At 35.1% G+C, this 18,872-nt stretch overlaps 1 protein-coding gene across 1 annotated transcript in view; it reads right to left on the bottom strand.

Annotated features, from left to right (window-relative positions):
• LOC126819775 (DNA repair and recombination protein RAD54-like) overlaps positions 1–18,872 on the bottom strand; it is a 31,164-nt gene that overhangs the window by 8,501 nt on the left and 3,791 nt on the right. Inside the window, exons 2-16 of the mRNA XM_050547997.2 lie at positions 17,644–17,742; positions 15,773–15,889; positions 13,836–13,896; positions 13,507–13,642; positions 11,634–11,703; positions 11,340–11,417; positions 9,935–9,982; positions 9,032–9,100; positions 7,982–8,075; positions 5,698–5,822; positions 4,385–4,535; positions 2,772–2,878; positions 2,102–2,174; positions 808–957; positions 139–249 (exon numbers count right to left, since the gene is read on the bottom strand). Coding sequence (XP_050403954.2) covers positions 139–249; positions 808–957; positions 2,102–2,174; positions 2,772–2,878; positions 4,385–4,535; positions 5,698–5,822; positions 7,982–8,075; positions 9,032–9,100; positions 9,935–9,982; positions 11,340–11,417; positions 11,634–11,703; positions 13,507–13,642; positions 13,836–13,896; positions 15,773–15,889; positions 17,644–17,742 — 1,489 coding nt within the window. The remainder of the gene's footprint in view (positions 1–138; positions 250–807; positions 958–2,101; positions 2,175–2,771; positions 2,879–4,384; positions 4,536–5,697; positions 5,823–7,981; positions 8,076–9,031; positions 9,101–9,934; positions 9,983–11,339; positions 11,418–11,633; positions 11,704–13,506; positions 13,643–13,835; positions 13,897–15,772; positions 15,890–17,643; positions 17,743–18,872) is intronic.

Genomic DNA, 18,872 nt, shown 5'->3' with positions numbered 1-18,872 from the left:
CCACGTGATCCCCCACAGACGGAGTGAAGGGAGGGACCCTTTTAAATAGTACCCTGTAGAAAGTCACTTTTAAATAGTCCTGCCTTTCTGCACCAAGGCTAATGAAGAGGATAATAAGGGTATATAATACAGACATACCTGATAAAGCTGGATTAACGGTTTTAAGATTATAACCAGGTGGATAAATATCTAACAAATCTTCAAATCCAACACTTCCTTCTACACATTTATCATAAATTAAATCAGGATCTAAAAATATACCATATAATCGTTACATTTCGAAAAGACAGAGAGAGAGAAATGGTGTTTAACGTCCACTCGACACAAACTATGTCATATTGTAGCTGTTGACTGACATATGGTTCAATTTTATTTCAATAATTCTCTTGGGGTCTTTAGCAGTGGGAAGTAACCAGAGGAGCTAGAGAAAACCCATGAGCTGGGAATTGAAACAACTCCACTTGACTCAATGACAGACCTTATTTGTTGTCCCCAGCCTTTCTAATTATGGTAGATTGTTTAAAGTTGGTGTAGTTGTTTATTAGGTGAATGGTGGATGTGTCTAGACCGCGCATATGGTTTTGCATGTATATGACGGACATGACCTACACAAGTCTGCAAATGTTCGACCAGAAATATGCCCAATCAGACATCAATTTTTATTTATTAGTTATTAGAATCAATCCTGTACAATTCTACATCTTCAAAATATATCAGAACTTACAACCTTATATAATAAAAGCAGGCCGTTGTGAAAAAAGTATTAGTTATCCCATCTAAGACAATGAAACTAGCTTGATAACTTACGATTACAGAGTTTCTTAAGTTGCGTTATTGAAGATAAACTGCTGACAGACATTTTACCGCTTGTCTCTAATTCTTCCGCTCGGGAATCAACAAATGATTTATACAGCGCCATCTGTAATGGTGTTAATCTGCAGCAAACAACTTCTTCAACTGGGGATTAAAAAATAAATTTTTAAACATTCAGATTTAATTATTGATATTTCCTGAATGACATTCATGTATTTTTAAAATTTTAGTGAAACAAAATGAAATTAAATGGGATTTTCCAGGCTAAAAAATAAAGACAGACACACGTCACACAGGAAAAGTTTGCCTAAACAGTCGAGTTACTCTTTATTTCCAAATGTCAAGGGGTCTTCAATGTGCTGCCAGTGGTACACACATGGGACCCGTCCTGCACCACTGACAAGGGAAAACTAGGCCCTGAGTTCACAAAGCATTCTCAGGCTCAAGTTAAAGTAGCTAAGTCTCTAACTCAATATCATCAAAAATCTTCAACATTGAAAACACGAATTATTTGTCAAATTAAATCAACATTCATGTCGTGATCTTACCGGAAAAAGATGGGCTTTTGATATCCAATATTTAAGACAAAATAAACATTTTACCATTGGTACATGAATCGTGTACCATAATGCGCTTCAGTCCCAGTTGTATCAAGAGACTCGAGGGACAAGGCTAGACACATTGCACCAAATCAAACGGCATATGTAGACTGGAATAACCGGACGCTAGAAATTTGCACTCGCTTGACACTGCTGGCTAATTTCGCCGAACATAACTGATTTGAAATTGGAGTAAAAACAGAAACCATTGAATGTAAATCAGATTTTATACATTCATATTACAGTATTATATGTGTTGCGACCCACTTTTGTCAATTTCTAGTTCCCAAATGTTAGCGATTTAGCTCCTTTAAGTATTCACTCAAAATTATTCGTCTTATTTTAACTAAAATTTAGCCCTTTATAAAACGTTTGTTGTTTTAATGTACCAAATACATCAATTAGAAACTATGTACAATGTTTAGTGTTTCTGGATCAAAAAGATATTTCTCATAAACAGTGATTGAAAATTGAGTAAATTTGAAGATATTTGAATAACTTACTTTTAACATGAATATATATAGAATAACTTACTTTTAACATGAAGATATTTAGAATAACTTACTTTTAACAGGAAAATATTTAGAATAACTTACTTTGAACATGAAGATATTTAGAATAACTTACTTTTAACATAAAGATATTTAGAATAACTTACTTTAAACATGAAGATATTTAGAATAACTTACTTTTAACAGGAAGATATTTAGTAAGAAGAGCTTGAGTTCTTCTGATAATACATTTATTCACAATGGCTGCCAACTGAAATAACAATTCAATATTGAAGAATATAATAAATTTATATTGGACAATTGATTTGGGACAATGATAAATTGGACTTAAATTCAACTGAAACATTCATTGATTCTAGCACAACAACAGAATACTTCCATGCAAACATAAACATACATTATGCAAGAGCCAAATCTGCCTATTGCAGGTCTTTCTTTGGGCCTGAAATTTAATGTAAATCTGTAATTAGACATTAATTAACTGATCCAGGCCATAATCAACTCTCGGTGTCATCGCTAGCCTGTGATATTTACTAGATTTTAATTCAATCTGCTGCTAAAGCTCATTGATGATTAAATCCCAAAATGGAATAATCGAGACTATGTTTTTTATCATACAGACTTTAGTAATGATGATCGAGGCTCGGCCTAAAATTCAATCGCTAAATTCTCGGTTCAGAGTAGATCAATTTGAGTGAAATTTTCAGCAAATTCCCTTTACATTATCTAGTTTTTAACCAGTACAGTGAGAACTGCCAGCTCTTTATCTAATCTCCAATAAGGCCCCTTTAATTAAGTTTGAATTTTATTATTATTATTATTATTTATTAAACAGAAATCATCAAACCTCTTGTAATTTTTCTTCTCCTTTTTTATGATCAGAATCAGACGCACCAGCATCTCTTCCTCTTAATATTGGCGTCTCAAATTTACGTTTGAATTCTTGTGCTGTGCCTAAAATACATAAGTTTCATACACTTACATGTAGATGTAGGGCTGTTTATTGGGACCCAAGATCATATTGCAATATATTGCAAACTCGGGGGTGTTTATTGGGACCCAAGATCATATTGCAATATATTGCAAACTCCATTTTCGGGGCTGTTTAATGGGACCCAAGATCATATTGAAATATATTGCAAACTCCATTTTCAGGCATTAGTTTGAACAATTTTTATATTTGTTTATGGACTTTTTCAAGGAATCGAATATTTGATTATCGTAAGATACCAAATTAAATTTCAATACAGTAAATAACTGTCAAGAATCACAAAATTTCGCAAAAATGTTTGGTCGGCCATTATTTATATTAATTTTAATGAATGTAATGAAATGGGATTTAACATCCTACTACTGCAGCAACTGGGATAATGAACATATGAATTAAATGGATATGGTTTCTATAGAATTAAATGGATATGGTTTCTACAGAATTAAATGGATATGGCTTCTATAGAATTAAATAAAAGAAAAATCATTAACAGAAAACATTGACACCCAAATTTTGCATTTTGATAAGTATTGTGAAAGTCCTGTATTGGTATTATACAGATATGTTGATTACTTCATTTCCTTGGACAGCCCAACATAAAGAGTTAACTCCCCTTAGACCACAGACAGACATCACTCTAATACAACATTTTTAACTATATTAGTTAATATATAAATCATGAAAGAAATGTTAAGACATTTGACTATCTGTCTGAATTCTGAATGATCAGATGGAGAATGTCTCCAAGAGAAATGTATCCTGTCAGTGGTAAATAAATGGTTATTGGAAGATCTTGTAATCTGTCGAGACAGATTGGGTTTAAGATTATTAAGAAGATCTTTGAGGTAGAAAGTTGTTGAACAATTCTTTGAAAAACGTTTATAGTATAAGAGTTGTTTAGATTCAAGTATATAAATATTCAGTTTAACCCTGCGGTTACAGCAATCGCTAACAAGTTATAATCATTATAATAGGTTTAAAACTAAGACTCAAATCTTGTCACAAATTGATCTGTGATGGGTTAAAATGATAATAAAAGGCTTATAACAAAGACACAAAAACCCTCTCACAAATCAGTTATGAGTTAAAATGATAATAAAATGTTCATAACAAAGGTGAAATGAAATGGGGTTTAGCATCCTACTGTTCTGCTCCGAACTGGGTTAATGAAGACGGGCATACGCCATACAGTGTGCTATGAGGGAAATTTATGCCCGGAGAGCGCCACTAAGCCACCGTGATCCCCTCATAACAAAGGCACAAAAACCCTCTCACAAATCAGTTAAGGGTTAAAATGATAATAAAATGTTTATAACAAAGACACAAAAACCCTCTCACAAATCAGTTAAGGGTTAAAATGATAATAAAAGATTTATTATAACAAAGACACAAAAACCCTGTTACAATGATTAATGTGATTATAAAAACGGTTTATAACTCACAACGAGAACCTCATCACAAATACATACCTAATATTCCTGTATTTACAAAATGAACTAAACTGAAATATTCCAGTAAATCATTCTGTATAGGAGTTCCTGATAGAAGAATTCTTCTTTTAGCGTTTAATTGATTCAATGCTTGATATGTTTGATTTTCGGAATTCTTTAATCTGTGACCCTGAAATTAAAATATAATAAGAGGTCAGTTTCATCCTAAGAAGAGAAAATTAATTTAATGCAAAAATGATTAAAATCGATCAATTCTAATTTACCTGTAAGTTATAAGGCCATTTCAAAGTTATTTTTTATTGATTTGACTCCGCTGTGGACAAATATAGTAACAATAATTGTGCTATTATTTTGTACAAGTCAGCCCATTTATACTTGGATGTGTTTCCCTACATAGTACCAAATGTCTCAACATTAAAATAGTACATATTTTTTACTTTTGAGACATATGTGAATGATCTGGCTTGTTTCAAGATATACGTGAATGATCTGACTCGTTTCAAGTTACATATGAATGACTTGATTCTAGATATATGTAAATGATCTGTCTTGATTCGAAATATATGTGAATGATCTGACTTGATTCGAGATATATGTGAATGATTTGACTCGTTCCGAGATATATGTAAATGATCTGACCTGATTCAAGATATATGTAAATGATCTGTCTTAATTACATAACAGTCTTTATATTAAACAGTACTTTTGAAATGACATGAGGTCCTAAAATCTTACTTTTCTGCCTCAACTGGACTAATATAATGTGCTAGAAGGGAAATTTTTCCCAGACAACAGCCTACTCTTATATCGAATTTCAACTGTCAAGGGTTCTTTTACGTGCACGGCAATGTGTACAAATGACTTCATTTTCTCATTCCATCCTAATGACTATATGTTGTCTCTTGCCAGGCCTAAAGTCCTACACCACAGACAAGGGAGAACCACGCCAGAAAAATCGCAATGCACTTTCTAGGGATCGAACGCTGAGCCCCCTGGGGTCCCACTCTTGACTTTTGAGATACATGTGAACAATCTGACTTGTGACTTTAATAAACCTGTTACATCAGACATAGCAATCTGACGAATAAAAGTTCTGATTTTGCCGACAGCATAATTCATACATACCCCTTTGTCCTCGCGATGACAGACACCTGTCAAGTCATAAATGGGTGATTTAGTAAAAAATAAAAATCAACATTCAGGAAAACGCATTCAAAAGCGATCTCTACTGTGTTAAAAAATAAAAGGTTGCTTCTTAAGACAGGCCTCATCTCAAATTGATCACTAATAGGTTAAAATGAGGATAGAAGTTTTATAATGAAGACACAAACCTCGTCACAAATAACAAAACCAGCTGAACCTTTATGTAAAACACTGGAATGTAGTCGAAATGTTTCGTATGATATAATTAATACAGGTAGATGAACACGCTTTCCATTTTGCTGCATAAATTGAGCTGAAAACATGAGTGTATCAATTATTATCATCATATACAGCTGATTAATCAAACAATAATAACAATAATAATAATAATGATAATGATAATGATAATAATAGTGCGCTTTTAACGTGCTAAACTCCATACACTAAGTATATGCTCATAGCGCTATAAAAAGTCTAAAGACATTATGGTTTATGTGCTATAACAGTTTTTATGTCTCATAGTATTCTTTAAACAGGTGTGTTTAAAATAAACTCTTTAATTGCAATAAGGTTGGTGCATCTTAAACTTCTCATGGTAGTTTATTCCAAAATGTTGCTGAGTTATATTGGAAAGATCGCTGTCGAAATAATCTTAAATTGACTTTTGGGACACAAACTAAGTTTTGATTAGCCGATCGTAGTGTTCGAGTAGGATGATATTTTGAGACACGTTCCGATAGATATCAACATAAACCAATCACATTTATATAATTCATACATTACGGGGGAGAGATAGGGATGGGGTTTAACATTCACTCAACACAAACTAGGTCATTTCTGGACTCACATGTGGTTCAATTTTATTTCCATAATTTGGTTGCACACAGGGGTTTATAGCATTTGGAGGAAACCAGAGGACCCAGAGATAACTCACAAGGTTGGACAGGTGACCCTACTCCTTATCATGTATAAGCGGAGGGATTCAAAACCATGGCACATGACTCAATGACAGATCTAATGATTTAAAGTATATGCAATAAACCATTCAAAATAAGAGTAAGCTAAAGTAAACTGTTTCAATGGCATTTAGTAATTGAACTAGAGTATACAGGTGACAATATGGAATACAATTACTGCTGTTTACTGAGCGACGTATCGACTAGGCTTCTCTAGTCATTATCAAGCTAGTCATTATCAAGCTAGTCATTATCAAGCTAGTCATTATCAAGCTAGTCATTATCAAGCTATTTTTGCTTTTCAGGCATTTTTGATTTTCAGGCCTGCGGTTATTGTAATTTAATGCACTCAATATTTCTAACCCTGCTTTTCTACATCACTATAACATCCAGTGAAGTACCACTCAATATTTTAAATTGTCAGCCTTCAGGGGACTATTGATCATTTGTGCAGTCATTGTTCTAAGGGTTTTTCGTATATCAGTGTAATCACTCGCATCAACATCCACATATCAATTATTTAGTTCATAACACCAATCAAATCTCATCTTCTTGGGATGTTGTCATTATCAAAACCTCATCAAATCGTTGTAAATACTCCACAACAATCTATTCTTTTATCATTTGTATTTATTTCAGTGAAAGGGGTCTTTGATAACATTTCATCAATTTTCATTTTCTTGCAACGTTTGTATTATTAAAACCCACTAATCATTGTGTATACTCCACAACAACTTATCCATTAATCAATTAGTCAAATTTTTAGGTTAATTGGTATTATTACTTATTAGCGTACAATTAAATCAGATTACCATTAGGTACACGTAATTAAGTTACATCCCTGGTTTGTCAGCATTAACTAAGCATTGTTGTGTACATGTATATATTGTCCTGTCATATTTTCATTTTTTATCATTGCTTGATAATGACTAGAGAAGCCTAGTCGAAACGTCGCTCAGTAAAAAGCAGTAATTGTATTCCATAGAATTGTGACCTGTATAAGCTAAAGTAGCGCTGGCAGGACAAAATTTCCCTCCTAGTGCACTGAAAGACGATCTGATTAAAACACAAATCCTATTTCATTTTTTTTTTATAGTTCAAATTTTCATTTTACTAGTCTTCACTACACTTGATGCGAGAAATTAGTCAATCAAATGATCTGTTGGGGTGAGTTCTTGGCATGCGGTGTATGAAACAGTGGGTAGACATTCGCAACAAAGTTGCATTTCCAAATACCCACTAGAAACATCACACGTTTATTGGTTAATCAAATGTCTGACGTCATAGGGTCAAAAGTCACTTGTATGACCCCTGACACGACCTCCCACTATAACTGGTCAGATCTTCATGTAGTGGAGGCCACCGAAAGTATCAAAATAAAAAACACAACAAAATATAGATCTGTACTTTAATCAGATTGACTGAATGGCACATACACATTATCTTTTGGCCGGTTAGTGAAGAAAAGTAGGACGTTAAACACCAATTTCATTTCTTTTACAGTAAATATACTTACTAAGATTTTTATCTATTTCACTCTTCGTTCCAGAATCTATGACCAGACATCGAACTTTTCCAGGCAACCATTTATTAAATTCATTATACCAGTTCTGTATAAATAAATAAACTCATATTACCAGATAGAATATCATTATATTTAAAAGTTTTTCCAGTAAATGTCCACATGACACTGAATAAAACTATCTACCTGAGAATGCTACAAATTCTCAAGCTATATTCTATACATTACTGGCCTGTTGGGAAGATCAGATCAGACTGGTTGAGGGGATCGGACGGGTTGAGGGGATCGAACTGGTTAAGGGGGTCAGATTGGTTGAGGAGATCAGACCGGTTGAGGAGATCAGACCGGTTGAGGAGATCAGACCGGTTGAGGAGATCAGACTGGTTGAGGAGATTATATCGGTTGAGGAGATCAAATCGGTTGAGATTAGACTGGTTGAGGAGATCAGATTGGTTGAGGGGATCAGACTGGTTGAGGAGATCAGACTAGTTGTGGAGATCAGATCGGTTGAGGAGATTAGACCGGTTGAGGAAATCAGATCGGTTGGGAAGATCAGACCAGTTGAGAAGATCAGTTAAGAAGATCAAACCGGTTGAGTAGATCAGATTAGTTGAGGAAATCAGATCGGTTGGGAAGATCAGACCGGTTGATGAGAACAGATCAATCGAGGAGATCAGATCAGTTGAGGAGATCAGACCGGTTGAGGAGATCAGACTGGTTGAGCAGATCAGACCGGCTGAGGAGATCAGGCCGGTTGAGGAGATCAGACTATTTGAGGAGATCAGACTGTCTGGGTTGGAGATCAGGCCGGAAGGGGAGATCTTTTTCATACAGAAATGTCATCTATCGTGAACTCTAGTTAAGGAATAAGGTTATGATTACCTAACCTGAAGCCTTGCGATGACCAAACCAGGTGACAATCGACTCTCCAATTTAATAAAGTGAATTACCGTAACTAATCATAACCCTAGGCTTAACCCTTATGGTATGTAACTCAGTGTGGAGGTATTTCTGACCTCCCTTCTATTTAATAAAGTGAATTACCTTGACTAAGCTGCTGGGTGATACGATAATACCTTTATGTTCAGTTGGACAACAATCAGGACTCTGTCTCTATAGAAATATATATATATCACAGTTGTTAAAATAAACTATTCAAAAGAACATATTTTGGGTACGTTAAATATATATGGTAAATAGAAGACCAGAGTCTTTTACATTTTTAAATGTACTCTAACCCTATTTGTTAAAACAATCCCTCCTCACCAAAATGTTAATGGGGTTTAACATCCTACTGTTCTGCTCCGAATAGCCTAATGAAGACAGTCATACACCATACAATGTGCTATGAGGGAAATTTTGCCCGGACAGTGGTGCTACAGCCTACTCTTATATCGAATTCCAACTGCCAATGGATCTTTTATGTGCATGCTAATGTTTACACTGGACCTTGGTTTTTCATCCCACCCTAAAGACTATACACTGTCCCTTGCCAGTCCCTCTGTCCTGCACTACTGATGAGGAGGAACCATGAAGGAAAATCCTAATGAACTTTCTCGGCCAACACAGGGATCGAACACAGGACATCCAGGTTAGTGAACCAATGACACTCACTGAGCCACTGTGGCTCATACAAATTTTCAAAGAACATGGAACAAAATAAGCCGAGCAGTGGTGTGATTTGTTACACAAATTTTTGGTTGTTCAATACACAAATTTTCAGTTGTTTTCTACACAGATTTTTCGGCTGCTTCCTACTTAAATTTTATCAAGTTGGAGGTCAAATTTTTTTAACAATCCATGTCATGTCAAAGCAGTGAAACATATGCCAAAGTTGTTTGCTTTTTAAAATTGCATACATCAATACACTTACAAGACTGGGATGAGATTGTGAACGTATAATATTGTCTAAATATGTGACAACATTTTTTAAAATATTATACTTACCAACAAAGTCCAAACAAGTGTAATACATTGCAATGTCTTCCCCAAACCCTGAAAACAAAATAATTACTAAATTAAAAGAAGTAATGTAGAATAACCTTGATGATAGTAAGGACATTACACTATGTAGTTTGCCCTGTGGGGATTAGGAGTTTGTTTTTGTTTTTTTATGAGTACAAATTATTCCACAATAATAATAGTCTTGTGCATTTATAGAGTGTTTAATTCATGCCGTAAGCCACACAACAACATGTTTATTTATACAAATTATTCCACAATAATAATAATAGTCATAAGAATTTATAGAGTATTTAATTCATCCATGGTTCATGTCCTCAGTCACAGAAGGGGATCATGGTCGCTAAGTGGGTAAGATGCTGGCTCGCTAGCCTGGAGGTCGGGTGTTCTATCGCTGCATTGGCCGAGAAAGTTCATCCAGATTTTCTGGCATGGTTCTCCCTTGTCAGTGATGCAGGACAGAGGGCCTGACAAGGACAGCTGTCTAGTCGTTTGGATGGGACGAAAAACCGAGGCCCCATGTTCACATTGGCATGCACGTAAAAGATCCCTTGACAGTTGGAATTCGATATGAGAGTAGGCCGTAGTGCCGCTGTCCAGGCAAAATTCCCCTCATAGCACACTGTATGGCTTTTGGCCATCTTCAGTAGCCCAGTTCGGAGCAAAACAATAGGAGTTAAACCCCATTTCATTTCATTTCATTTCAGTCACACAACAACATGTTTATTTATCCTGGTCTAAACAAAATATTTACTATGCTGTTACAATTATTACCATGTTTTGAGGGGGTTATAAGTATGAATTATTCCCTGGTACAAAACAACTTGTTTATTTATTTTGTTACGTTGTAAAATAATTATATGTTTATTAGCTAGTTAGGAACATTGGTCTGAGAGGACATGAGGGGAGAGAGCAGGGGAGGGGAGTGGGGGATAGGAGAAGAGGGGTGGGGAGAGGTGGGGGGGGAGAGAAGAGGGGTGGGGAGAGGTGGGGGGGGAGAGAAGAGAGGAGCGGAGAGGAGAGGAGAGAGGGACAGGAGGGGAGAAGAGAGGAGAGGAGAGGAGGAGGGACAGGAGGGGAGAAGAGAGGAGAGGAGGGAAGAAGAGAGGAGAGGAGGGGTGGGGAGAGAGGAAGGGAGTGAAAGAGAGGAGGCGAGTGAAAGAGAAGAGAGGAGAGGAGAAGAGAGGCGAGGAGCGGAAAGGAGGGGATAGGAGAGGAGGAGGGCTAGAGGGGAGAAGAGAGGAGAGGGGATGGGGGGAGTGAGGGGTGGGGTGGGGAGGGGTGGGGAGAGGAGACAGTGTGCAGAGAGGAAAGAAGAGAAGAGAAGAGAAGGGAAGACCAAGACAAAATCCCATTTGAAGAAAATGAAAACAGCAAAATTATAATTTACCATTTCATCGGCCATGATACAACCATAACTGTTTTCAATCTGAGTTCCAGTTACACAATCATACATAAACTTTACACCCTAAAATAAAATTAAAATAGATAATATATTTTCTAACAATACACAACTTCAACAATATTGTAGAAGGTACTAAAATTTCCTCAAACGATGACCACTGGTCTAATGAAGACGGCCAAAAGCCATACTGTGTGCTATGAGGGAAATTTCGCCCGGACAGTGGCACTGGCACAATGTCCTACTCTTATATTGAAATGAGGTAAAAATAACAGAACTCACCTCTCTTTGATGAGGTCTCAAGACTTTAGATAAAATAGGATCAACCACTACATGAACTGGCTGTTTTTCGCTATTAATGATAAAAAAAGAAAATAAATAAATCGTCAGTCATTGTTTATTTTAAGGCAAGTGATCGCTCTTGAGAGCCTGCCACTCATCTGAATGTCGTCCGAGGGGAGGTTTTTCTCCCTCTCCTTAAAATTGAAACACACTCTCCTTTACAAAGTCGTTGGGGATTTACTATCATTTATGAAACCAGGAATGATCCCATAACATGCAGTTATTGATCTTCAGAACCATTTCCCATACATACAAATAAGCACTCTCCTTAATATCAGATTACTCTTCTTAATTTCCAAATCATTCTTCTTATCGAAACTGGAGAGCTTTCTTTAGGGGAGCAATTTATTCAATTTGTAGATTAAGAGAGCTTATTTCGTCTCTCCTCTAAAATACAAACGACAACGACTGAATCGTATAACCAAGTCTATAATAAATACCACCATAACTCACCAATTTAAACTTTAAGTATGGATGTTCTTATTGGAAGCGATAATGTGTCTTTAAAGATACATTCCCGCGTACAAACTGGGTGAATTAATGGTATATATTGACTTAAAGCATATTCAAACTAATTAATTTGTCATAATTTTGCTTCAAATCCTTCTCAAACATTGTAATTGCGAAGGAATGCCCTGCTATAAAAATTCAATCAAACCCGGTCATGTTTACGTCAAACCAGGTCATGTTTACGTCACGTGACTTACCTCTCTTGGAAGTCAGAGGAGAATTCATTGCATACATAAAACGATGTTGTCTTTAATCGCTGACTATTTATTACAAATATTGAATCATAATTAATTTCTCAGATTATCCACTGCCCGGGTCTTTTTCCGTGATTTTTATCTCAGAAAGTGTTGTATGTCTAGCTCTTCATAAAGTTTATCAACTTGTACATCAAGCGCTCAATGTTCGCGTGTGACCTTTGACATCACACGTGCAGAAATTCCTAATCGTAGGGCTGTCGATTAGGGGACCCTTACATTTTTATCCTGTATACGCTCCATGAGTGTTTTTTGGGGAATCCAGTATTTTTCTAGTAAGATTGGATATCTCTACTAGAAAAATACTGGTTTTCCTGAAAAACACTGGTTTTCCTGAAAAACACTTATGAAGTGCATACAGGATAAAAATGTAAGGGTTCTCCTAATCAATAGCATGACGCTTTGGAATACCTGTACGCGTGATATCGAAGGTTGCACGCGAAGATTGAGTGCTTGGTGTACATGTTGATAAACTTTATGAAGAGCTAGACATACAACACTTTCTGAGATAAAAATCACAAAAAAAGACGCGGGCAGTGGATAATCTGAGAATTTAATTAGGATTCGATATTTGTAATAAATAGTCAGCGATTAACGACAACATCGTCTTGTGTATACAATGAATTCTCCTCCGACTTCGCCCCCGTTGCTATCGGTACCGAGAGAGGTAGGTCACGTGACACAAACATGACCTCTTTTGATCTATTTTTATAGCAGGGTATTACTTGGCAATTACAATGTTTTGAGAAGAATATGAAGCAAAATTATGATAAATAAATTAGTTTTAATATTTTTTTAGTCCAAATATATCAACAAATCACCCAGTTTGTACGCGGGAATGTATCTTTAAGACCCAAAGAATGACCTGTAGTAATAGGCAGATTTATCTCTAATATAATGCCAGTTTAAGAAATGTGAACCATATCATTTGGATTTGTTATGTTCAGACTAATCGCTAGTTTAACTCTGACAGACACAATTGTCAGATTGGCTAAAACTGATAATCTTTATCTCAGATTAACATTATATCAGATTAATGTTTTACTTACGTTTCTAATTTCATCTGATCATGAGCACTTAATTCTGGAGGACTGTATAAAATTAATGCTCCCTCTTCATATGGATCATGTAATGACTGTCTGGCGCCTTGTCGTCTTACACCTAACGCACGATTGAGACTACTTCCTGAAATAAGATGTGAAAACATACTAGACGACTCATTAATATTTTATTTTGTAAAAGACTGTCATTACTATACATACTGCACGTAGTAAGCCCGTCTTCATTAGTCAGGTCGGAGCAGAAAAGTAGGACATTAAATCCTATTTCATTTCATTTATCTAAAGAATTTAATTTATAACTGGTTTGTCAATCTCACCTTGATAATTTGGTATGGGAACTTTAAATGGTTTCGATAATATCTTCTTAATAAATGCTTCCTGTAAAGTAATTGAAACCAGTTTACAGCATTACAAAACATATTTACAAGTTTGAGTCAATTACAAAGCCAGTTAGCCTGTTCAGATAGCCAGGATGTAAATATCAGATCAGGTGTGACTGTTTGTATATCTGAGGACGCCTAGATTGTTCTGTTCTGTGTGACTGTTTGTATATCTGGGGACGCCTAGATTGTTCTATCCTGTGTGATGGTACATCTGGGGACGCCTAGATTGTTCTATCCTTTGTGGTTGTATATCTGGGGACAGATAGATTGTTCTATCCTTTGTGGTTGTATATCTGGGAACACATAGATTGTTGTGTCCTGTGTGACTGTTTGTATATCTGGGGACGCCTAGATTGTTCTATCCTGTGTGACGGTACATCTGTGGACGCTTAGATTGTTTAGTCCTTTGTGACTGTATATCTGAGGACACCGAGATTGTTCTGTACTGTGTGACTGTATACCTGGGGACACCTAGTTTGTTCTGTCCTTTGTGAATGTTTGTATATCTGAGGAAACCTCGATATTTCTGACCTTTGTGACTGTATATCTGGGGACGCCTAGATTGTTCTGTCCAATGTTATCTCAAGTTTAAATATATTTCCTACTGACTTTTGTGTGAATTCCACGCCTGGGGTCGCGAGATCAATTCCTGACAGGGAGAGAAATAATACAAAAAGCAAGGAAAACAAATAATCCTAACCCGAGAAACGGCGGGGACAGAATTAATAGAGAGTATGATCTCCACCCCCTCCTCAATCCCAAAATAAATAGATGACACTTAATAATAACTTGGGTATTTATCTTTTTATAAAGCATCAAAGAAATTGCTTATCACTCAGCTTAACGTGAGCTAAAAATGTTCATTATTGAACTTAGTCCAGGTATTGATGTACGAAACCATACACCAGGTTTCATCACTCTTATAAATTAGAATCAAGAATTAAAGTTAATATGTTCCAAAGTATCGACATATCAAATTTCTTATAATCTGTTTAGCCCAAGCAGAAAATAGCCATTATCACACTTAATCAAGATATTCACCATTTAAATGTAGGTGTATATTAAGGATGCCTTATGTAAGAATCAGATAAACAGGTGGCCTTTTTTGCTATAATAGTTTAAAGATAGGTTGCCAGGCAACGAAACATATGCCCATATCAATTGTTTTGTTGCCAATAGGGGCTTTTACAAGACAATTTCGTACAGATCAGATTATAATTTTCATCGTTTGAGGGTTTACAAGGGCCTTAACTCAGGAAGTAATTAACAGAAATTGTTGAAATTCAATAGGCTTCTTCGTGTCACTAATTTAAATGACGCATATAAATTTCATATTGATCGAATGATAACTTTTGTCATTCAAGCATTCACAAGGTCCAACAAAGTGAAACAAGAGCCATAACTCTAGAAGTAATTAACAGAAATTGCTGAAATTCAAGGCTTCTTTGTTTCACTAATTTAAATGAAGCATATTAATTTCATACAGATCGAATAACTTTTAACAGCAATTATTGAAATAAAATAAGATTTCTTCTCACTAATGTAAACAAAATATAAATTTCAAAACAATCATATATTCCATTTAACGTTGAACCATCCGATGGACTTGTCATAAGTAATAATCAATAAGCTAGAAAAGACTTTCAATAAGCAGATTGATCTCTTAATGCATCTTTAAGAAAGAAAGGCAATATTATAAGGATTGACTAACAAAATCTGAAAATAATAACAGATACCCGGTAATTAAGTTAATTTAGACAAAGAAGCAATAGTGTGCATCTCTTACAGCATGCCCCTTGGTGCCATGGCATTCAGTGCATTAATAATAACAGAACATTCTGGTATTATCCTCATCTTCCATTATTACTTACATGAGAAGAGGAATCAGGAAGTGTTGGATAATTTAAAATATCGGTCAACGGTTTTCTGAAGGGGGACTGATGCTGTTGGCTAGGTGATACCAATAAACCAATTTTATGTTTCTTGCCCTGAAATAAATGATATATCACATGATACTCTTAAAGTCTTAAAGAGAAAGAGAGAAATGGGGTTTAACGTCCACCCGACACAAACTAGGTAATTTCGGGATTAACATATGTTTTTTAAATTTTATTTCAATAATTCGCTTGCCCGTAGGGGTCTTTAGCAGTGGGAGGAAACTGGAGGACCCGGAGAAAACCTACGAGGTTGGACAGGCGACCCTACTCCTTGTCATGTACAACCGGGGATGACAGGTTTTATGATACAGCACGCACATGCTAATGTATCTTATCAAAAGAATATTTTATTTGAAGTGAGTGGGGTTAAATAGAGATACACAATGAGCATTATTCAAGAATAGTGCCAGTATACACACAGTTCTATTATATATTCCCTAATAACTTACCCTGAATACACATATTGTTTCTGGGGCTTCACGTCCACTACGACTAAGGGTGATATCGTAGACAAGTGTTTCCTAAGAAACTTGCCAGAGGAAGCCACAAAATAGGCTTGATCCAGTTTATTTCGATAAGACACAATGTCTTTGCAGGGAAGCGCCCAAGGTATATTTCATCGAAAGGAGAGCCTCCGGGTGTAAGAAAAGAAAAAATAGCGAGCGTGCGCAGTCTTGTCCACTTTGCCTTAATGCTATGATCTTAGATGTGGTAGGTAAATTTAGGTTTGACTGTCAGCCGGGCCCTAGGGCCAGCTGCCTGTCCGACCTAGGCTCAGGGATGAGATGAGAAAGAAAAATACACATTTAATGTAGACCAGGCTTTATATGATTCTATAATGCATGGGTTATTAAAACATTGTGTATTAAATTATAAAGTATGGGTTATATGTGTATTCAGGGTGAGTTATTAGGGAATTTAAAACAGAAGTATGTGTATATTAAAACATTGTGTATTATAAAGCATGGATTATATGTGTATTTACTGTGAGTTATTACAGAATATACCATGAATATACAATAGAACTGAATATGTTGAAACATTGTGTATTATGAGGCTTGGTTTGGATATGTATATTGTGGATTATAAACCATGTGTATATTCACTATGAGTTATTAGGGACTATATCATGAATATACAGATGAGTTATTAGGGAATATACCATGAATATACAGGTGAGTTATTAGGAAATACTGTTGTCACACACCTGTTTATACATATAGGTAACCTTTGATACAATTGAATTGTTACAGTGAAATAATAATTTATTTTTCAAACACCAATAGGGTTATTATTATAAATTCAAACTGAAAAGACAAACCTAAATTAAATTTACCAATCGACAAATTCGCAATCTTTAAAAGTTAAAATATGAATGGAAATAAAATCAGCAAAACATGATTGAAACTTCTGACCTGAAAAATTAGAAATTTAATTGTTTTTCCTTATGAACCATAAATAAGGAGATAACTTTGAGATATGCCATTGAAAAATTTTGAAATTCAAATGAATTTTCCCTTACGATGAAAAGAAAAGAAAACATTTCCCATCAGACCCCAAGTTCACAAAGCATTCTTAGCCTTAAGTTAAGACGTTACTCAAATTTGTTTGCGTTATTTCAACTATAATATATCAATTTATAAAACTTTTGTTGTTTTTTAATGTATCAATTACATCAAAAAGAAAATTGTGCAAAGTTTTGTGTTTCTGAATCAAAGGTATTTCTAATAAAAACAGCGGTTGGAAGGTGAGTAAATTCTTAACTTAATTCTGAGAATGCTTTGTGAACTCAGTGCCTGACAAACCTTGATATTTGGTGATGGTATGTAATCATCATCTTCATCTGAATCTGGTTTTCTCTTTAATACAGGGAAAGATCTTCGACTTGGTGCTTGACTTCTTCTCTATAGAAAGGGATAAAAAAAAAAAAAACGTCAAGTCTCATTACATCATTTTAGCGCAATAGCAAACCCTTGCAAACTACAATATTGTGAGAGATGAATCTCTAATATGGATTCTCTTTAAGTGGCATTTAGTAGTTGAACAGTAACACACTATTTATGGAATAACAATTACTGGTTTATTAACATGCAACCTTTCGATGATGATACAGGATAGGATACTCTCGTCTTATCATTTGCTTGATAAGACGAGAGTATCATCGTCGAAACATTGCATGTTAATAAACCGGTAATTGTTATTCCATAAATAGTGTTAGTGTGTCTAATAGGGATATCAATCCAAAAATGGTTTAATTTCGTTACAACAATATATCATGAATTGAAATTTCATTGATCTATGATGCTTGCTATGTTATAAGATGCTCGCCATTTTGTTGTCTGTAAATAATTATTGATGGGGCGTTTTTAAATAGGCCTACAATTGAAACCAAGTCGGGAGGTTATGTATCATTGGTATTTTTAGTCTGTTTTCTTAAACATACATTATGCAAGAGCTAAATCTGCCTATTGCAGGTCTTTCTTTAGGCCTGAAATGTTATATAAACTATTAATTAGACATTTATTAACATGAAAAGACCTTAATCAACTCTCGATGTCATCTTATGTGTGTCGGATTTTCACTAGATTTGAATCCGATTTGCTGCTCAACGTTCATTGATGATTTAATCCAAAAATGGATAATCGAGACTATGTTTTTTATCATACCGACTTTAGTAATGATGATCAAGGCTATGCCTAAAATTTAAAAGCTAATATCTCAGTTCAGAGTTGAGCAATTTGACTGAAATTCTCAGCAAATTCCCTTTACATTATCTAGTGTTCAAATATTATAGTGAGAACTGCCAGCTCTTTAATCTTTCATAATGTATCTTTAATAAAATGTTAAATAATCAACATGAAGACAAATTAGCATGGATTAATGCATCCGAAATTTGATATTTTAGCAAATGATGAATCGTTACTTAAAATACATCTTGTGCAGTTAGTTTTATTACAAAGACATTAGCTTTAATAGGGAGCTCATTTGACCTCACATTCGCAACTTGCATGCAAACAGTAGTCATTAAACTATC

Source organism: Patella vulgata, chromosome 4 (assembly GCF_932274485.2).
Source record: "Patella vulgata chromosome 4, xgPatVulg1.2, whole genome shotgun sequence".
In the NCBI taxonomy this organism is placed as follows: domain Eukaryota; kingdom Metazoa; phylum Mollusca; class Gastropoda; family Patellidae; genus Patella; species Patella vulgata.
Note: the sequence above shows the minus strand (reverse complement) of the source record. Positions and strands in the feature narration are given on the sequence as shown.